At 43.4% G+C, this 22,658-nt stretch overlaps 1 protein-coding gene across 1 annotated transcript in view; it reads left to right on the top strand.

Moving 5' to 3' along the window:
• usp43b (ubiquitin specific peptidase 43b) overlaps positions 1-22,658 on the top strand; it is a 123,869-nt gene that overhangs the window by 19,783 nt on the left and 81,428 nt on the right. Inside the window, exon 3 of the mRNA XM_078270617.1 lies at positions 22,128-22,231. Coding sequence (XP_078126743.1) covers positions 22,128-22,231 — 104 coding nt within the window. The remainder of the gene's footprint in view (positions 1-22,127; positions 22,232-22,658) is intronic.

Genomic DNA, 22,658 nt, shown 5'->3' with positions numbered 1-22,658 from the left:
GACGTGTTTAATTAGGGATCATTTCAGAATAATACTGTGCTGTAATAGAATATTCTGCATATGAATAAATGTGCCTTGCAGTGAGAGAGAGGGAGAGCAGCACTATGGCCTCTGTCCAAAGAAGAAAATCTCTTTTGACAGTTGTCTCTTATGTTTGTCCAGGCCCTCTGCCATCAGCCAGCGTGGGCTCTTTGCAGACACCAAGGTTGTCATGGATTTTATCAGTGAGGAAACATGTGGCCAGATAGGCCTCTGCTCAGTATCAGAAATGGGGAGGGAAGTAATTCCAGTAATTCTGTCTCCCCATGAATCATGGTCTACTCCTTGCCTTATTCTCTGCTTCGGGCCTTTGGTAGCTCTTACCTCTGGAAGAATGTACTGTAAAGCTGTGGTATGCAGTCTGCTATCAATGCCCCAGCCACAAAGGAGCTTTGTGAGGGGCAGCGAGGGCCTCACTGAGGGCAAGAGAAGGGCAGCTGTAGGATGAAGTGTCTATGGCTACATCAACACTAGGTAATACATTTTCATTTTTAAGCGGAGTTTCAAGGACAAAAACGATCTCCGTCCACACAAGAGTTTTAGCTCCAGTGGCAGAACTAATCTTTGTTCAGATTAACACGTCTGACAACACATATCACATGACCATCCACACACACTGGGTATGTGCATGCCGGTGTAAACAAGAAGCAGATTGTCTGACGCTACTCTGCGGTTGAAAATCATGGATGTATAAGTAAAAAAATTCTGAAACTATTTGGGGCGGCGGTGTTTCCAAATGTCTCCGTTTTAGTGGCTTGGAAACGCCAGAGTAGTGTGGACGCAAGGCGCAAACGTAGCAAATCATATTCATTTTTAAACCAAAACGTAGTAGTGTAGATCGAGCCCAAATCACACTCCTCTTAAACTTTAAAAGAACCATTCAGGATCATTTCTGGTCTGTGATAGTTTGTTTGTTGGTTCACCTCCGTGTTAATCTCGCCTGCTGGAGCTCCGGTGGTGTTGGCTGGCTGGCAGAGTCTTCCGGGGTCACAGCCCGGCTGATGGGAGGCGTCAGCACCGTTTACCAGTCCACACACGTTCCCATTCACAGCCAAGGAGTCAGCAAACCATCCTCTTCTGCTGCCAGTTCAGGAGCCTGTGGGCCTATGCTAATTGTTTTGAAGCATGTGCTGTTAGTTACCACTTAGCACAGGAGAGCCAGAGCCCAGGGAAAAAGTTAAGAAGAGGGTACCCCCACCCCCCCTTACTTCCCTTCTCCATATACGTCGTCCCCCCAAACACTGAGTGCCAGAGTAGTTGGAGCTGAAGTATCCTGTATTTGTAATGGAGGTTGACAGCTCAAAATCCTGCACTCACACCATGCAGACATACACTACACACAGTGTAACATTTACTGCTGATTCCCCGTGGCTTTGACTTAATGTGGCGTACATTCTCTCTTGGTTTGTTGATTGTTTATCGCTCAGGAAACACAGAGAAAGTGTGAAGTGATCTCTCTCTCTCTCTCTCTCTCTCTCTCTCGCTCCCTGCTATATGAATGTGGCTCTTTGTAAGTCGCAGGAAGAAAGAGACATTTGTTGTGCAGCCCTAGTACAGAGAAGGAGAGGTGAGACTAAGTTCTCTGCAGTAGTGTGCCAATGGGTGGTGGAACAGTACACAGAAGTGACAGCCAGAGAGATGGGGAAACGGAGAGAGAAATTACTTCTTGGATGCTACATGACAAAAAAAAGTGCTGTAGAATGTGGATGTTTCACATTTGCAAATGTGTCTGGTCAAGTAATGGTATTGTTTTTACCAAGCTAGCGCTAGCGTTAGCAGTTAATTTTACATGTACATAACTTTACATCTGAAGCGTTTATAGACTCTATTTGTCCGTTGTTTATTTCTAAAGAAACACGACAGTGTATAAAAGGCTCCATTACCTTGTATCTCACGTTATGGCTCCGTAGCAGACGTTTTTGTAAAAATAGGCTAACGATTGGGTCATAACCACGGGACTTTCTGTCGCATAGTAGAGGAATTACCGTAAAGTCAGGAGAAGCTCGCAGGCAATCGTCTTCAAGCTCAGTTTGAGGCTGCGCAGCAATGCTCAGCCATCACCGGAAAAGTGCTTCTGATAGACTTCACGGGTCTCCGTGGAAGTCTACGGCGTCGCTTTGTCCATTTCACTAACTGTCTATGCATTTGTTTCCAAAGCCAACAAGATGGCGGCGACCAAATTGCCATCGTAGAGTGGCAGTCCACAAACCAATGGGTGACGTGACTTCTGCTCCGTCCATTATATTTACCGTCTGTGGTCGTGACGTGCTGTAACTTGCAGCTTCTGGCCTGCAGAGATTGAGTAGTTGTTAGCTTGTTCTGTTGAAGCTGAAAAGCAGTTTGGGCCTCTGGGTAGCTAGCTACCCCAGACAGCTGTGAGATTAGGGCTGAACGATTTGGAGGGGGGGGGGGGGAATCGAATTGCAATTTTATTTTTTATTTTTTAAAGCATAGCTAAAGTTTAATATTCACCGTGTAACAGATAAAACATGTCACGGAGCATTATAACATGAGACGCCATCAAAACTGCTCTATATTCTGGCAATAAGTGTTTTTTTTTTATAATCCTGGAACATTGAACAGTCCAACACAGAACATTTATCACAAAAGCTCAAGTTATTATAATAAAACCTGTGAACTGATATTTCTGATACACCTCACTTCAATAGCAGCATCTAGGTATTACATCTTGTACGATCATGATAAATAAAGTAATACAAAATATATGAAAAATCCACTGAAAATATGACATTTCTGTAACCAATCTGTGATATGTACCATTATTCCAGCATTTATCTTGTCGAAAAACAGTAAATATAAAAAGAGGGATAAGTAAAGTTAAACCAAATGTTACACCAAACATTCTAAACTAAATATTCACATTCAGTGACTCGCTGTCTTCACGATCAGCTAATCGCATTCTTTCAAATCACGATTTTGATGTGAAAGCGATTAATCTTTCAGCCCTGTGTGAGATAACAACTTGGTGGGATTTTCCCTGTGTTGCTTTATTAACCCTCCTGTTGTCATCGGGTCAAATCTGACCCATTTTCAAAAAGTTTCTGTATCAGAAATCAAAAAAACACAACGAAAAAAACGTCAAAAGGTGCAGAAAGAAACGTTGGAAAAAAAGTGACAAAAACATCGGTGGAAAAGCAACAAAAGTGTCGAAAAAGACGTCCAAAATGTTGAAAAAAAAGTTTCAATTTTGACCCAGAAAAACAAAAACTTGCATGGTCGACGGGAAGACAACACATCGGTGAAAGAAGTCACGACACGTACCAACTCTTTATAGTCAGGGGAGTTGTCAGGACCGCCACCTTGATAGGGGTTGATAAGCCTGGTCCTCATCCTCCTCCACATTAACAGCACAGCAATCACAATGTGGCCCCTCCTTGTTTTTTCAATTGTGCTCTCCTTCCCTTCCTCCGCCTGCAGATTTGATTTGTTCTCTATGGGTGTTTGTGTGCTGAAATCAGACAGTGACCCAGACACCGTACCAAGGTTTCAAACTTGGTTTCTTTTCACTCATTCTCGCAGTACATGCCCAGAAGTGCACCTCTAAACCCACAGTGGAACAGTGCAGTTGCCTGTGTGTGGTCAGTGCTGCTCCCCTCTCTTGTCAGGGCTGGATGTGAACGGTTCTGTTGGGATTCTTATGTGTTTTCTGCTGTGTGTGTGTGTGTGTGTGTGTGTGTGTGTGTGTGTGTGTGTGTGTGTGTGTGTGTGTGTTTCCTCTCCGCTCTGCCTTTTGATTCTGTCTGCTCTGCCAAGCTGAAATGGCTTCCTGTGGCTCAGAGCCACCCAGCTGGAAAAGCAGCTTGGAGGGAAGGGTCCAAATATGACCACTCTGTGTTTGAGGACCTCTCTCACCTCCGACCCAGATCAGTGTTGATTGGCTAAGAGCCTTAAGCCCCCAACCGATGCTAAGATGAGAGTTGTCTGTATATTTGAGTCTAAGGCCTGGCCCACACTAAAAGATTAAAAAAAATCTTTAACAGATGTTGAAAATGGGAGAGAACCCACACAAGAGTGTGTGTGTGTGTGTGTGTGTGTGTGTGTGTGTGTGTGTGTGTGTGTGTGCGTGCGAGAGATTTGGCCACAACAGCACACCACAAACAAATCTTACTCACAAACAACCAACTGTTGAGATCCCGAGTCACAAAACGGGAAATCTCGCGCGATCAAACGTGACTTTAGAGTATACAAAGATGGTGACGACGGAAGAACCACGCTGCTGTGGGTTGAATCAGTCCTTATACAGTCCTGATTGCAAAAGTAGTTCTGCAGTTTTTACATGACAAAGAGTTATGTGAGAATTTGAAGCAAGAACATGTTCGTTAAAGTGACTCCCTTAAATTGAGGAGGGCAGTAATACGCCTGGTAGCGTCTAAACTGCCATCATTTACAAGAAGAAGAAGAAGATAATTCTAATGTTGCATCATTACATTACATGATTACCACCGCTTTCCCCCAGGGAAGCCAGGTCGCCTCGGTGAGTGTGAGCTAACCGTGGAACTAATGCGAGCGAATAACTTTACATCTGAAGCGTTTAAAGACTTTATTTGTCCGTTGTTTATTTCTAAAGAAACACGACAATGTGTAAAAGGCTCCATTACCTTGTATCTCACGTTATGGCTCCGTAGTAGAAGGAACAGAAGGAAGCAGTTTTTATAAAAATAGGCTAACGATTGTGTCATAACCACGAGACTTCCTGTCTCATAGTAGAGGAGTTACCGTATAGTACAGGAGAAGCTCTCAGGCAGTTTGGACTTCCATCAGCTGTTTAAGTGTAATGACTAATGTTAACTATCATTTTAGTGATCAATAATGAGCCTGTGTCTATGTTATCTCCTTACATATACCTACGCTCTCCGTCTCTGCTAGATTGGGAATGATTGAGATTTCTCTTGGCACAGCTACCAGAAGACTTCCAACTTTCAGACAGGTTGCTCACGTCACATCTACGTCTTCAAGCTCAGTTGGAGGCTGCTCAGTAACGCTCGGCGCTCACCGAAAAAGTGCTTCTAATATCCTTCACTGGTCTCCGTCCAGAGACACGGGATCTGGTGGTCCATTGTTATATACTGTCTTTGGGTAAAATGAGACTAGACTGTGTCCTTGGCTGGCGTCCGTGTTCCCCACATATAACAGGATATCAGAACTTAAATATCATCTTTAATATTTGGGATTTGAAATCGGCGCGGCCAGGATGGACTTTCCAAGCAGATCGGGGGATATAAAAAACACCGTAACAAAATCTCACACAACAGTAAAATCTAGCAAGATTATTTTAAGAACCATCAAACAATCGGGGCTTTGTCTGGAGGAGGGAATCGGGGGCAGCTGGGCCCAAAATCGGCTTGATTCTCGTGTGGCGTGTACCCCGTATAAAATCTGTTCATGTTCTATATTTTATTAGTCAGTATCTCTTTATCTGGCATGGAGGTTGTTTTCGAGGCCGTGCTCGCTTCCTAAAAAGCTCGCTTCTTTTCTGTTGGCTTGGGGTTGCTCACTATGACACAGACACAATTAAGCTGCAACTATCTTTAAGTGTTGTTTAAAACCAGCGGTGATGCATTGTGTTGTCTGGAGCAGTGGAAGGACATTTCTATAAACTGCACTCAGGCTCTGCAGGGAGCCCAGCCCAGAAAACATTTTCTCATTAAGTTGTGGAGAGCTTTGAAATAAAAGGAAACAAAATTACCATTTGCTTTCGGGGGATGTTGACTTCTCAGAGAGGCTACGTGGGTCTAATTACTTAATAAGTTAAACAGGCTGCAGTTAAAAGTTAACATTGGCAGCACGCAAAGCTTTTTAAGAGTCATTGTTTGAACTCTTATAGATTTGTCTTCAAACGTGCATTGCCCGAGGAGAAGTATGAAGCTCTTCATCTCGTTTTGCAGAGAAATATATGGTTAAATCAACAGACTGATTTGTTATTTAATGTAAAGAAATTCCCTCGCACAAAAATTATTCCCAACCCTGCCTGGTTTGATTGGCAGGCAGCACCGACCCCAACGATGTAAGTGATTCAGATTTGCTGAGTGGAGGCTTTCCAGAGACTGTGTCGATCCATTGCCTCAAACCTGGCTGACTGCAGTGATTTAAACAGTTGTTGATAGAAATGATTTAAGCAGGGAGGCAGGCCTTTCATGCCAAGTCCAGTTTTAATGTGTTATCTTGAGTTAAATTGAATCTGCCTGTGAAGATTAATGGATTTTGTTAAAAAGCAGTAATTATCAATCTGGCCTCGCCAAGAAAGTTTAGAGAAAGAACTTTAATGAAATACCAATAGAAAAGTTTGTATTTCTGAAATATTATGCCTTTCATCCTTATTAAAGTGCTCATATTATGCTCATTTCCAGGTTCATACATGTATTTAGAGGTTACATCAGAATAGGTTTACATGGTTTAATTTTCAAAAAACACCATATTTTTGTTGTACTGCACATTGCTGCAGCTCCTCTTTTCACCCTGTGTGTTGAGCTCTCTGTTTTAGCTACAGAGTGAGACCTCTCACTTCTGTTCCATCTTTGTTGGGAGTCGCACATGCTTAGTACCTAGGTAAGGACTACTAGCCAGTCAGAAGCAGAGTATGAGGGCGTGCCCTGACAGTACCTAGGTAAGGACTACTAGCCAGTCAGAAGCAGAGTATGAGGGTGTGCCCTGACAGTACCTAGGTAAGGACTACTAGCCAGTCAGAAGCAGAGTATGAGGGCGTGCCCTGACAGTACCTAGGTAAGGACTACTAGCCAGTCAGAAGCAGAGTATGAGGGCGTGCCCTGACAGTAGCTAGGTAAGGACTACTAGCCAGTCAGAAGCAGAGTATGAGGGCGTGCCCTGACAGTAGCTAGGTAAGGACTACTAGCCAGTCAGAAGCAGAGTATGAGGGCGTGCCATGCTAGCAGCTAGACGATATATTACTTTGTAACACACGTTTGTCTCTGAAGTAAAGGCTGGACTACAATAGAGCTGTTTGGAGCAGTTTGTGAATAGTGTTTTCTGTTGGGGGGGACTTTGGGCTTTTTCACTTTGTAAACCTATAACGTGCACAAAAAAGATATAAAACACAATAAAGGAAAAAGCCAAAAAGCATAATATGAGCACTTTAATGGTTTCACTGTATGAGCTTATCTATTTCTGTTTGCGATGGCCATTAAACTCTACCTCTGTGGCAGGTACCAGAGGTCTCCTGTCCTGTGTGTGTCTCTGTTGATGGATGTGTGTAGTGTTCCTATCCTCATCTGCGTTGCCACAGTCCTCAGCGGCAGCCGCAGAAGCAGGAGGGTAATAATAAACCTCATCAGCTCAGGAGGTTGGCGCGCCTTCATTAGAATTAATTCCCCCCTCAGCTTCTCCTGCTGTGCTCTTAAAGGCGGGATAAATCTTCTAAAGAGACATCTCGTACAAAGTCATATTCACCAGTAAAATGTGCCGTCGGTACACTAGTTTTCAATGACATTTATCCTAAGTTTTCTTAGATTTTAAGAGAACGTTGTTTTCAACAGTGTGTCTATGTTATGCAGGAATGCAGTCAGAGAGGCAGATAAACATAGCGTCGGTGAGCAGTGATTGGCTCCACTGGACCTACTGGGCTCCAATGTTTGTTATACCTTATTGATATGTAGCTCATCTCGTCCACACTGAAACAAAAGTGTAATGTTGATGTTATCATGGCCTGATTGTTGCTCATATCCCAGTCTGGATCAACTGAAGTACATTTCCAGGATGGTTGTCTGACATCAGATATCCCTCACCTTCCGCTGTCTGTGTTGCCGATTTTGAACTCTGATCGTTATGGGAAACAACAAACTTTGAGCTAGAAAGCTACATGCTGAAAATGACAAGTTTAGAAGAAATATTAGTGCAACAAAGCAGGCCTGCTTGGTTCTTTTGGGGAATGATTGTAAAGATTTACAAAGAATATGTTTAGGGCATTTCCTCTCAAACTGGCACATTTTGGGACCGATTGGTGGGATTGCTGTGGACGAAGTACACACGGAGATACACTGGTAAGAGATAATGAGGTTTAACCAAAGACAGTAAAAGAATGGACACAGCTACGCCATATATTTCCACGGAGACCAGTGAAGTCACTTTCCCGGTGATGACTGAGCGTTACTGAGCAGCCTCCAACTGAGCTTGAAGACGTAGATGTGACGTGAGCAACCTGTCTGAAAGTTGGAAGTCTTCTGGTAGCTGTGCCAAGAGAAATCTCAATCATTCCCAATCTAGCAGAGACGGAGAGCGTAGGTATATGTAAGGAGATAACATAGACACAGGCTAATTATTGATCACTAAAATGATAGTTAACATTAGTCATTACACTTAAACAGCTAATGGAAGTCCAAACTGCCTGAGAGCTTCTCCTGTACTATACGGTAACTCCTCTACTATGAGACAGTAAGTCTCGTGGTTATGACACAATCGTTAGCCTATTGTTATAAAAACGTCTGCTACGGAGCCATAACGTGAGATACAAGGTAATGGAGCCTTTTATACATTGTTCTGTTTCTTTAGAAATAAACAATGGACAAATAGAGTCTTTAAATGCTTCAGATGTAAAGTTATTCGCTGTCAAAGTGACGCCAAACTGAATGGGAGTCAATGGACTGCTAACGGGAGGTGATGGCTTGTTAGCCTAGAATCTCCCCATTGGAGGTACGCTTTGCGGAGGCTCGCTTATCCCCTTGGGTTTAACCATGTATCAGCTAATTTAAATAGCTCACGTTGCTGTATTGTGTCAACAGTTAACTTCATTTAATATTGGATGTGGTGTTTTCTTTTGCTGGGTGAAAATGTTCCATCAAAAACAAGTTCCTTCCAGAGACTATTTAGCAGAGCCACCGTCGCTGCGTCCGGAGCTTAGCGCCACCCAAGACCGTTGTGATTGGTTTAAAGAAATGCAACCCCCGCGACCCGACCCCGGATAAGCGGACGAAGATGGATGAATGGATGGAAAACAACCCAGAGTGTTTTTTTTTCCTCTCCTCCTATCCCAGAATGTATCTGTGGTGTAACCAGACATTACTCCACAGTGCTTTGGAGGTCCGGCAATGCGAGATTACTCATATCCAAATGGAAAAAGTTTTACTTTTTTGTTATATCTGGCTTTGTTTATTTTCCTACGAAGTTATGAACCCTCATCACTGGGGAGCCAACTTTTTCTCAGAACTACTTCTCTCAACTTCAGATCACTTCTTAACTGTAAACAGAGGTGGTTCATACGCCAACGTTCCTTTTTAGGCTTGTAATATACAGTATTATATGCCTCTTTAGGCAATATATATGTATGTTGTTTGCATGGGTTATTAAATTGCATCATTACAATGTGTCACCCCCACTACGACAGACACACCATCCCATGTTTGTGTCTGCATGGCTTCGTCTTCTTCCTTGAGACCAAAACCTACCTGCCTAACATACAGTAGCTCCTCATTTTTTCCAATGCAGGTGCTGTTGGGGCTAAATGTTCATTGTTAACAAGATGTAACATCAGTCCTCGTTTTTTGAGCTGTTGTCTTCCACCAAGTTTCAAAACGGACTCGACAAACAAAGTGCAGGAAAGGTTTATATCAGTGTAATCTCTGATTGCCGGTGTCTTCATTTATGACTCAGTCTTAGGTCAGATTATTGGTTAGCAAAAGGCTTTGGGTCAAATCAACGTCATATTCAGTCATCACTCACAACCCTCGGCTCATGTGCTGCTTTTAAAATGTGACTCATTCACGTCACACGGAAAACAAAGAAATATTTTCAACTTTTGTACTCTTTCTCAATGCGTTTGCTTTTGACACTGCTCCACACTGCCAGTCAAAAAGTGTGTTGACAGTGCATCACGACATTTTAGGCCACAAGAAGAGAGCCTCCCTCCTGACCAGCTCCTCATCTTTTCTTCCTCTTGTCTTTGTTCCTGTCACCGTTGTCTGTCTGATCCATCACAGCTTTTTTTGTTCCCCCCTTTTGTCTCTTTCATTTCTTGTTGAAATTCATTTTGAGGCCTGTGCTCTCTTGTCATTAGGTTCTTGCTCTCAGGCGAGCAGAGGCAGCATACACACTGCCTCCACAATGGCTTTCTGCTTCCATCTCTTGAGAGTGGGATCCAGTGAGCAGCCTTTGTCACAGGCCTAACATGATAAACACGATACCACGGCTACCAGTGTAGAACCGTCATGCTTGATTTTCATTTTCGACTGGCACCTTCAGTCTCATGATTTTGAAATCATAGATAACATTTCCAACATGGCTGCCCTCTGCATCAACAATAGTGAAAGCTGTAGTAACATACAGTTCTTACCACTTCTGTCTTGTGTCTCACTAAATCAGTGGTACACACAGTGCTGTCCATCTTTTATCTGTGGACATGTTGATACGCTGTTTGTATGCACAAAAAAAGCGTAATGCGTTGTTATAAACTGGTATTGCTAACAATGGCTAACCTTGTAACCTGCATTTACGCATTCAGCTCGGGGTGTGACGTCATTACCACCTTCGGCTTCCGAGTTCCGAGGTAAATGGAACGCACTAAAAGGTCTGGCGCAGCGACGGTGGCTCTGCTAAATAGTCTCGGGAAGAAACTTGTTTTCATGAAACATTTGCACCCCGCAAAAGAAAACGCCACATGGGGTATACATACAATATTAACTGAAGTTAACTGTTGGCACAATACAGTAACGTGAGCTATTTAAAGGAACACGCCGACTTATTGGGACTTATTCACCGACATATTTACTTGTCTTATTCACTGTATCCCCCAGAGTTAGGTAAGTCCATACATACCCTTCTCATCTCCGTGCGTGACGCCCCCACCGCTAGCCTAGCTTAGCACAGATCCTGGAGGTAACCGGCTCCATCTAGCCTAGCTTAGCACAGATCCCGGAGGTAACTGGCTCCATCTAGTCTACTGCTCCCAATAAGTGACAAAATAACACCAACATGTTCCTATTTACATGTTGTGATTTGTATAGTCACAGCGTGTACAAATAACAAGGTCACATGAGACACAGCCATCTTCTAACCGTATACAAACTGGGAACTATATTCTCAGAAAGGCGAAGCACTGCTACTTCTGCTACTTGGGCGGAGTGATTTGCTGGGCTTCTCGGGTGCTGCAAGCAAATCACTCCACCCAAGTAGCAGGTATGTATGGACTTATCTAACTCTGGGGGATACAGTGAATAAGCTAATGTCCCAATAAATTTAAATGAGCTGATACATGGTTAAACCTCATTGGCTCTTACCAGTGTATCTCCGTGTGTACTTCATCCACAGCAATCCCACCAATCAGTCCCAAAATGTCCCAGTTAGAGAGGAAACAACCTAAACATATTCTTTGTAAATCTTTCCATCTTGCCATTTTCAGTTTGTAGCTTGCTATCTCGAAGGTTGTTGTTGTTGTTGTTGTTGTTGTTGTTTCCCGAAGCAATCAGAGTTTAAGAGCTGCAACACACCGAGAGAGTAAGGCGAGAGAGGAAGGCGAGGGACATCCGGCGAAACATCCGGTGGGCCATTATCCTGGATAAGTCTTGAACTTAATCCAGACTAACATCGCAGTCACAGCAGTCACTAATAGGGGTGTAAGAAAAAACCGATACACTTGAGTATCGAATATTTTATTTTGCAATACTGTATTTGTATTTTTTTTTTTTTTTTTTACGTGCACAAATATTCATGTAAGACAGTGGTTGACGTTTATGTTGTGTTTAAACCCCCTACAGCTAGATGGCTATGCTGAGACACACCACTAGTGTCCTCGCCTAACAGTGCCTAGCAGTGCCTAACAGTACCTAACAGTGCCTAGCAGTGCCTAACAGTGCATAGCAGTACCTAGCAGTGCCTAACAGTACCTAACAGTACCTAGCAGTACCTAGCAGTGCCTAGCAGTACCTAGCAGTGCCTAGCAGTGCCTAGCAGTGCCTAGCAGTACCTAGCAGTGCCTAGCAGTGCCTAGCAGTGCCTAGCAGTGCCTAGCAGTGCCTAACAGTACCTAACAGTGCCTAACAGTGCCTAACAGTGCCTAACAGTGCCTAGCAGTGCCTAGCAGTGCCTAACAGTACCTAGCAGTGCCTAGCAGTGCCTAGCAGTGCCTAACAGTACCTAGCAGTGCCTAACAGTGCCTAGCAGTGCCTAGCAGTACCTAACAGTGCCTAACAGTGCCTAGCAGTGCCTAGCAGTGCCTGACTTTTTGCTAGAAGCTAACAATGTAGCTATGGCTGAACTTTGGCCTACTTTAACATATAAACATTAGCTCACTAAGAACCTGGGAACCACAATCCCAAACTCGCAGTTTGATTGTACTGTGTACTGAATTGTTTACCTAAAGTAAACTTCTTTTATGCACTTCATGTCTTTTTTTAAATATTAGTTTTTCTAAAATTATACTTTAAAAAAAATCCCAATATATCACCTTACGCACAGTGTCGAAATATATTGCAATATATTGAATCGTGACCCATGTATCGTGATACGTATCGTATCGCCAGATTCTTGCCAATACACAGCCCTAGTCACTAATACCCCGTTTACACGTACATGGTTATTTTGAAAAACTGAGACATTTCCCTTCGTTTGTGCCCTTCGTTTACACGCACACGCAGAATTTGCCTCTGAAAATGATTCTTTCTAAAAACTCCGGCCAGAGTGGAGATTTTGGAGAACCTCGTTTGCACGGTTGCATGTAAACTGAGACAAACTGAGGTTTAGGCAGCCAAGGAAGTGAGGAAATGAAGAGAGAGGAAGTGATCCGTTGCTGTATTTTTGGGATTCTGATTGGCTAACGTGGGCTTGACCTTCTTGTTACACTGCCACCTACAGGTTTGGCATGCTCTAGGCATTGACGGCATATATACACGGGGACGTTTAAACAAAATGTTATTTTTGAAAACCGAGAGGTTGAAATGTCCGTTTATGAAAATAGCCGGCCACATGTAAACGTAGCATCAGTTACAACCCTGAGGTCCGTTTGAGTCCATGCACAGATGCCTGGGCACTTTGCATGTCCATACAAATACCCTCCAGCCAGGAATGATGGCCCACGGGGAATAATGGGCCCCAGGGTGAGAGAGAGAAAACCTTCCATCGTCGGTATCATTGGAGCTATTTATAGAGAGGTACACACGCAGCAGGAGGCAGTGTTTGAAGGAGACTGTCAATTATTTATCAACGCTCTGGATGTCAGGTGTGTGCACTACTTTGACTTTCAGTTACTCAATAACACTCTTTTCTCTCGCTCCATCTTCCTCTGTCTTTATCGACAAGACAGAGACACACACACACAGATGTCCCACATCTCTCCCTCTCCTCCTGCGTCTCTCTCTCTCTCTCTCTCTCTCTCTCTCTCTCTCTCTCTCTCTCTGTTACGATCACCGTGGGGATTTAGGTGCTGTTGGCTCTTGTTCTCAATCACTCCTCTATAGTGCTTTCTTCAGCAGCAGCACATGTCCATCCCTGTGTGTTTTTTCCACGGCTCGTTTTGAATTATTCACATCAGGGCCATTACTGGGAACACTTGTGTGTCCCCCCCCCCTTCCGCCCATCTCTCCCCCATTTAGGATCTACCTCCCCCACCACCCTAAAAAGAAACCCACCAGGATGAGACAGGTGGTCTGTGAGGATGAGGGGCACATTTTCTGGATTTTTTCAAAGCGGTGAAAAGTTGCCGAGTTCTTATCATTTTTATTTTTATTTTTTACTGTGGCTCTACTCACAGGTATGAATCAGTCGCATGCAGCAACATTTTTGGGGTGAATAACTGAAAGCCTTTCCCCGATGGGACAGAGTGCGCCGTTAAACTGTGTGATTTCAGGCTCTCGTGCTGAAGTACAGATGACCAGGAGTCAACAGTGTTGGATTTAACAGAGACTTTGTAGTTAGCTGCTCATCTGTGTTTGCATCCCTCACTGCTGAAATGGGTTATGAGCAAATGCAATGCTGTTCCCATGGCTGCCAAATCTCTTTTCTTTCTTTCTTTCTTTATAACCTTGATCTCACTGTGGGAAAATCCAAAGCCTTAAGGAGTGATTTCGTGACATGAGCATTTTCTTGTTTAGTCGATATTGTACTTGTGTTCATATTCGTTTTGGTATTATCTGAGAAATAATTAATCCTTATATTTGAGGGAAGGAAGCCATCTTTGTTTGCCAATTTATATAATTTTTAAGAAACTCCCGATTCTCCATATCGTCTGTGTAAAATCCACTCATATCAGCTGCTATTCTCTTTTGTTTATAGAATATTATGCATCGATTAGCTGTCAAATGAATCGTGAACTATTTTGACATTCGATCGGTTTGAGTCATTTTTTAAGAAAAAAGGTAAAAATTCTCTGATTCCAGCTTCTTAAATGTGAATATTGTTCTAGTTTCTTCTCTCCTCTGTGACCGTAAACTGAATATCTTTGAGTTGGGGACAAAACGAGACATTTGAGGACGTTGCCTTGTTTTTTATGAAACGCTGACGCCCATTTTTCTGACCTTTCTTTAGACCAAACAACTAATCGATTAACGGAAACGATCGACAGATCATTGATAAAGACAGTAATTGTTAGTTACAGTCGTCCTTTTGAGGGAGCTGTCTGATTTCAGCAGCCAGCTGCACAACAATCCGGGACCGTTAGGTTCTCTGGTTTAGCTATGAGGATGGAAAACGCTCCTGTGGGTCATAATAGAGGGTGGAAATAAACATCCTATATTGTGGTATGGTTTGGAGGACTTTTTGGTGCTGTTGCACCCCTCCCTCTCTGCCTGTAGAGTTTAACATACTGTATCGTATTTTTTTTAGGAGTCTGAAGTCATTGAAGGTCGTTACTTTTAAAGTGGACACTTCTGTTATGCTGTATATTTTCTGTTTTTGAAAAAAAAAAATGTTCAAAATAGTTAACAATAATTTGGTGGCCTACCCTGCAATAACTCTGAGGGCTCCCGGACCCCCTGTTGAAGATCTCTGCTTAAGACCAAACAACTAATCAAGTAATCAAAACAATTGACAGATTATTGGTAAAGACAATAATTGTTGGTTGCAGCCCTACTTTTTGGGCATTTGTGCCTTTATTGGATAGGAAAGCTGAGATATGAAAGGGGAGAGAGAGGGGGGGAAGACATGCTGGAAAACCATCAGAGGTCGGACTCAAACCCTGGACCTTCTGCGTCGAGGAATAAACCTCTGCGTATGTGCACCCGCTCTACCAACTGTGCTAACCGGCCACCAGCCCTACTTTTGAGGCAGCTGTCTGATTTTCAGCAGCCAGCTGCACAACAATGTCAAGCTCTCTCCGTCACTCTGGCCTGTCTCTCTTCCCATTTTAAGTCAGCGTAGAATTCCCAGTCTGAACTCTGGCCTCCTGCTGACAGTGTTGAGCCAGCGGCCAGGCTGCAGCCCAGCACTCAGTTGCATGCTGTATCTTTGTCATTTATCTAAATCCCACAAATCAATTACAGCACGTTAAGGTGCCAGGGTGAGGGATTTCAGTTTTTAATTTTCTCCTTGCTCCTCGGGCACTGGCACACGCCCCTCTCTTGGCATTGAGGCTTACGGATTAAGCAGAGGTAAACAATTCTCTGGCTTTACATATCTTGGATATTAGCAGTTGCACATTTTTGTGTTCGAAACAAGCTACAATGTAAGTTAATAGGGCAACTGTGCAGCTTGTATTTACCTTCACAAAAGTGCTCGTTTTGCTGCTGACAGGCTCAGATTAATATTCTAAGTGTCTGACAACCTTTTTGTTAAAGAGTAAGATCCTTTTTTTCAACATAAAAACATCCGCGAAATTGCGTTCACTAAACCCACCAGACTCCGTGTAAATAAACAAGTCATTTTAGCATCGTAAAATACACTTCATTCAAAGTCGACAGAAACAAAATAAAACTATGAAAAGCCGTTTTGGGTCGTCTTTCCACCTTTCCAACCCCCACAACTCTAGTTTTGGTTGAAATAAACACATAGTTTACCGATTTACATGTGAGAATATGCTGGCTCTATACACGCTAAAAGTATTGCTTTTTTAAATGGAGTCTGGTGGGTTTAGCGCTAGTGACTTCAGAGTTGTTCCTGGTTAAACAGAAAGGTCTTAAAGAGGTTTTAAAGGTCTCTCTCTGTAGGGATCCTTTTCATTATGTTGTCAGACACTTAGAATATTAATCTGAGCCTGTCAGCGGCTAAATAAAGCACTTTAAGTGGACCAAACTGACGCTGAACATTTGCCCAATAGGGTTACATTGCAGCCCGGTCTGTCGCTGTCTGTTACAGCGTTCACTATTAATACTGGACCAATGTCAAAGATTGTTGTTCCTATCAGTCACTGAGACACAAAAACATAGGACAATCGTGTCCAGTTTGAAAAACAAACGGTAATTACCCTTTAAGGAAAAGTACTGTACTGTTACACCCATGGATGTATGATAAGACCTGGATACTGTGTTTGAGGCAGAGCCCCATTCATTCCTATGAGATAATACAATAACTTTATATATATACTGTGCGGCCCACAGAGCAGGTGCACTAGAGACTTCCGCCAGCCGAGCCGGCTACTTCTGGTTTAGCTGTTTAACTTGAATCGGGATTAAATTATTTAATCGTGCAGCGCTTCGACTTTCCAAATGTTATCGAACCGAATGGATCAAATTCTGATTGACGCTCAAAAAAATCTATTCACTGATTTACAGACGTCTCTTTCGCCTATGGGGAAAAAGTGTTTTTGGGCCCAATGGGGTCACGGGATGGACACTGAAGTTGTAATTCTACTGTTTGGCCCCCATGTCAAATTGGCTTTAAAGCCCGGCGCACTTCCTAGGGGGCTTGGTAACACCCCACCCTCTCTGCCTGTATTGTCTTTTTCATTAGTGTGCAGTCAATAAGTATCGTTCGTTTAATGCAGACACTTCTGTTATGCCTGATGTCCGTCTGATGGAACTGTGACACACAAAACCCAGAAGCTCAGCCAGTTTGAGAGGGGGGTGGGGTTGATCTCTGGTTCAGGAAATATTGCCCGTTTTTATGTTGTTTTATAACTGCGTGGCGAAATAACAGCAGCAGGGGAGGAAGGACTACTTGGGTGTAGTGAGGGAATGACAGTGACAGAGATTAATGTCAGTAAAGTGTTTGATTAGACGCTGTATAATTTACAGCTTTGTGGAATGGTGTTATTAGCCCACAAGCCACGCTACAGTAGCTCCCATAGTTTGTTTTACAACCCGAACCATTTCTCTTCCTCTCTGTCTGATTTTTACTACTCCCTGGGTTTTGGTTTTGTGTGTCACTTTGCAGTTTACAACACACACTTTTCTCCCTAATCCATACTTCCTACACAACTGATGCTCCTTACATCACCACCTAATGCTTATTATTTTTTTGAAATAGTTATCTGTTTATTTCCAACCACGCACATTTATTGGCATGTTAACTCAGCTTGCCTTCTTTCATTGTGACATACTTTGGGCCACTTTGTGACAAGTTGGGTACCAGTGGAGTGAAGAAAGCAACAAAGAAGCTAACAGCTCTACAAAGCTCTTAGGGCAAAACACTACTGAAAGGTATCCCAGCCTTGACCCTTGCAATGTTTAGGTAGGGCCAAAAGGGGAGCGATAATACCCTTTCCAACAAACTACCGATATAGCTTATAGGTGAAAATAACTGACAAAAATAACTGTGACACAAACAGAAGGACGCAACACTTTCACCTCCCAAAGTGTTTGGTGAATAGCTCCAAAATAGCTGCGCCAAAAACAACAAACCAATCTACAGTCACACTTCTCCAAGACAAACCTAATCAGTAGCCACTATGTCTGCCACATGAGGTAGCAACACAGGGTCATTTACTCATAAAATGCCCCCACTAAACGGGCTCAAAGTTTGTGATAATGAGGGGAGACGAGCCAAGTTAAAGGGCCAATAAATATCTTTTATTTGAAAGTTAACCTTCAAATTTCTAGGCTTTTAATTTCATAGTAATTACTTTACAATACATATTTAAACAATTGAAGCTGCAAGCAGCGTTGGACGGGCCCTCGCACCTCTGTTTGTGTTGTGGTTACTGCCGGGACGCCGTTCCGCGCGGCAGTGCATCTGCGCTGATTTCCTCTGTGGTGTGTGCGGCGTTGTTCCGATGGCAAAACGCACAAATGGCCACCACGGCCAGGCCCTGCTACAAAAACTCAAGCTTTAAATAACTTTTAATCTTTAAGGTCTTAAAGGTGCAGTAGGTAAGACTTATAAAACTCCCTTTCTGTCATATCTGCTGAAACTGACCCTATGTTCCAGTAGAACTACAGGAAGCAGGTCATTTAAAAAGAAATCCAGCTCCTCTGGCTCCACCTACAGCCTGGAGAGAGATTTACAGAAATCCACCGCTCCCTGTTCAGATGTACCAATCAGGGCCAGGGGGGGTGTCTAACTGTTCAGATGCACCAATCAGGGCCAGGGGGGGTGTCTAACTGTTCAGATGCACCAATCAGGGCCAGGCGGGGTGTCTAACTGCGTGTCAATCACTGCTCAGGCACACGCATCCATTCTCCCTTGTGGGGGGAGGGGCTTAGGAGACCGTTTTGGGCTTTAGCAGAAAGGGCGGAGGAACTGAGAAGTTGTTGATGTTCAAATGTTTTGGCTAAGTCCCGGATCTTCCCAATCCTACCTACGGCACCTTTTAAGATGGCACAGACCAAATTTGAAGTCAATCGGATGAAATCTCTAGGATGTGTTCATTATTTCCATTTTTTGCATGGAAATGGCAAAAAATGCCCTAATTATGCACAGTCAATTCAAAATGGCGGACTTCCCGTTGAGTTTAGCGTGGGGCTCCAAGAGGCGTTTTTGTACGTCTTAGCATGATACATGTGTGTGCTGAGTTTCGTTAGTTCTACGTGATATGTACTGCAGGGGCTCAGTTTTCGAAGTTTTTTTTTTACGCTAGCGAGCTATTTTTGCACGCCTATTTCTGAAACCCTAAAACTATAAAAAAAAAAAAAAAAATGTACCGGGCCTGATGCATGTGCAAATATTGGTGAGCTTTTTAGCATGTTTAGGCCCTCCAAAAGGCAATTCATTTGTTGGAATAATAATAATTCCTTCAATTTCAAGAGGGCCTTCGCCGACGTTATTGCTGCTCGGGCTTTAATAACCAAGTGATATTGATGTTATATGGGAAAAGTGCAATAAAGTTAACGCAGAAGAAAAACTGAGGATGCATGAGGTGTGGAGCTGCATTAGTACTCTCTCTGTGTGTGTGTGTGTGTGTGTGTGTGTGTGTGTGTGTGTGGGGGTAAGCTGCAAACTGACGAAGCAAACAAAACGGCTATGTTTTGGTATGTGTGCACTGTATATAGGAATGTAAAAAGTGAATTTCACACACTATGCCTTTCCCATTTCCTTCTCCCTTGTGGTAGCCGGTCAGACCTGACTCTAAAGATAGCTTCTCAGATCTGTTGCCTGCCTGTTTAGTCACATTTTTATCAGTTTGAGGTTGGCATATTTTTTCTGACAACCAATTTCAAAGATAGCATCTCAATTTCAAACGGGCAAGCGACACCTCTTGAGATGGGTCACTTAACAACCTGTAAAACAATTTTTTTCGGCCAGCAGCAGTCACAGCTTACTCCGTGGGATTTGCTAACTGGCAGTGATCACGACTGAGGCCTTTATCAGATGTCTGTGTGCATGTAACCTGTGTAACCTTTCTCACTGTGCTTAAATGTCCACATCCTCAACAGCTTCTGTCAACACACGGCTGACACCTTGCAGTTTTTTAACATGGCAGAGCCGGAGCATGGCTTTCTGAGAAGAGATAAGACCAACCGTGTCTGCACTCAGTGGCGTCAATGTTGCTTTGTTATCTCTACATAAAGATAGCAATGGAATCCACTACCAAGTATGTGGAAGGAAAAAGGGGAGGGAAATGCAGAGTCTGATGTCAGTGCATTAGATTAAAAACCGTCTGAAGGTTTGCACTCTTAACCTTTCTAACACTACACATTGCATAGTTTATCTGAACCACTAACTAGAAGATCAGCAAGGATTGTCTGGGCTTTCTTTGAAGAAGCGATAGAAGAAAAAGAAAAAATGAAATCCGTGCAAAGAGTGAGAGAGGGGGTAGATGTTTGTCATTTTCTGTGCCTGTTGAAGCACAGTGACGCAGGAAGGTCAGGTTTCAGTCTCGAGCTCGGTCTTTGCAAAGCTTAAATGCTCTGAGAAGAATAGACTCGGGATTTGAAATGGTGGCGAACTGAATAGGACCCTCCTGTCTCTCTGTCTGTCTGTCTCTGCCTCACGCTGATTTCTCAGACTCACGCCATCCACTTCCCTCTCCCCTTTAGAAATTCTAAACCTCCTTTTAGCTCCGTTTGTGTGCGGAGGTCATGGTCGAGCTGCCAGCCTGGGAACAGTGGCAGCCAGTATGGGACCAGGAGCTAGAAATCAGAGGAATAGTAAACAGAGTAAGAGCGTGTGTCAACAGAGAAGGATCGCAGCGTGCATTTCCGTTTGGCACTGCCAGCCCGGTGTAAAAGCACTGCTGAAATGATATGATTACTTAATGTATTCTCAAGTACCTGACTTTTACACCAGGCTATTGTGGGGTTGATAGCGTGGGACCAGAGTAATGCTAACGAGTCGCTCGTACGCCACATGATGGCCTTTTAAGTGGAACCACTTGGTGACTGAAAGAATGTTTTTCAGGACATTTTCCCCGGCCGGTGTGAAATGGAGTGGATACTGTACAGAGATGTCCAAACTGATAGAGTGTGACTGCTTATTATAACTGTTAGCACTTTTAGATTTTAGTCTTCTGCCCAACCATTTCACAAATGAATAAAAATAGTTTTGGGAAATGTGCTTATTCGCTTTATTGTCGAGAGTTAGATAAGAAGATTGATACCACTCATATCTAAGTGGTAACAATGTTCTCCTCTAACTCTTGGTGAGAAAGTAAATAAGAGTATTAGGGCTGCAACTAACAATTATTCCCGTTGTCGATTAATCTGTCTTATTTCTCGATGATGACATCTGTTTAGTCTCCAAGGAAGGGGTAAAAACGGGGGATCCAAGAGATGTCTTCACTTCTGACTGAACGGTAGGGAAGCCCAGCTGTTTAGCCTCTCTGGGGTCGTTGTCAAGATCATCCATACCACTTTGTCCGTCAGTGCTCCTGGCTGTTGTAACGACAGTCCTTATGTCTGAGCGACCACCGTTGGCATTCTCACATGAGGCCCAAAGTGTGCATTTTAACGTCACTTAACGTTACATTACTACTTAATTACTAACGAACGAAGCATTTTTTGACAAAGACCCCACAGAGGTTTAAAGGTTTTCCTACTGTTACTGAACTGAAGAAGTCCCTCGCAAACATATTCGGAGCACCTTTAACCACTCCAGCTGCCCATGTTTTTAACTAGGATTGGGCATCGAGAACCCAACCCATCGCTGCGGATGGCACACATGGTCGCCGCAAAACCGTCTTGTCTTTCATACTGATGGTGATCAGAGCAGCGGTTAGAGCGGCTCCAAGAACGGACTTCTTCTCTTCCGTAGACAATTTTTATGCGACTGCTTCCACGTTGTTACAAAACTTGGAGATCTTTTGTTCATTTTACTTCTTCTATCTCTTCACAACATCTGTGCATCATTATTTTCTTAGTGTGACAAATTATTTTCATATGTAAAACTACATTACATAAGATGTTAAATCAAGAACATGTTTTCATTGTACTGTGAAAGTGATGCAGAAGGTTGTTCAGTTAGTTTTGTGTCATTAACGCACAGCTATTTGTGTGCCGCCCCACTCATTTGCGTTGTGACCTTAGTCTGTTGGTTCTTTCTTTTTTCTACTTTTCTTTTATCTTCCTCCAAGGCCAGCTTCCTCTCTGTTTGTAGGTAAGTAGATAAAAGAGTAAAGACAGGGGCGTCCCAGTGGGGTTATGTTTAGGTCAGTGCTTTCCACCACTTTTTGAATATCACTTTGTTGCCAAGGAAAAACAAGAATGTGCTAAATGTGCATTCTACGGGAACCTTTGTAAGACTTCCAAATGTATTGATGGATCTGTGAAGAATCTGAGAGCGTGACACCGTTGGGTTTGTGGCTTGCCTCCTTTGTGCTGCAGGGTCCCGGTGGAGCTGAGGAGCTGCTGTCTCCTGACCCGTCCCAGTCCCAGCAGCCCAGTGTCCAGCACAGCTTTGTCCAGGAACTTTTCCAGGCACAGTACAAGTATGTCTCCTCTCCTAACATGCCACACACAAACTACATCAGAAATGGAATCCACAAATATATCCACAACAAATCAAAAGGTCTTTTATGTCTACGTGACCAGTTTGACTGTGCAGTGATTCCAAGGGGGGTTTCCTACCACTGTGTGAAGATGTTATGGCGTAATAATTAACTGTTTGCTAAACCCCTCCCCCGAACAGTGGTTGTCTAATCATTATTTTGCAACAGGAAGCAAGGGCAGGTTTGACAAACTTTGGATTTGTCCACATGTTGAAGCTGCCTGCACAGGGGGCTGTAGTAGTCTCGCATTGCCAGACCTTCCTCCACAGCGCTGCAGAGGAGGGTCTGGCTAGTGCACACAGCATTCTGGGATGGGAGAAAAACGTGCTCTGGTTTATTGGCATTTCTTTAAACCAATCACAATCGT

The sequence above is a fragment of the Sander vitreus genome, chromosome 15, assembly GCF_031162955.1.
Source record: "Sander vitreus isolate 19-12246 chromosome 15, sanVit1, whole genome shotgun sequence".
NCBI lineage: Eukaryota > Metazoa > Chordata > Actinopteri > Perciformes > Percidae > Sander > Sander vitreus.
The sequence above is the reverse complement of the archived record's forward strand: the minus strand, read 5'-3'. Positions and strand labels throughout refer to the sequence as shown.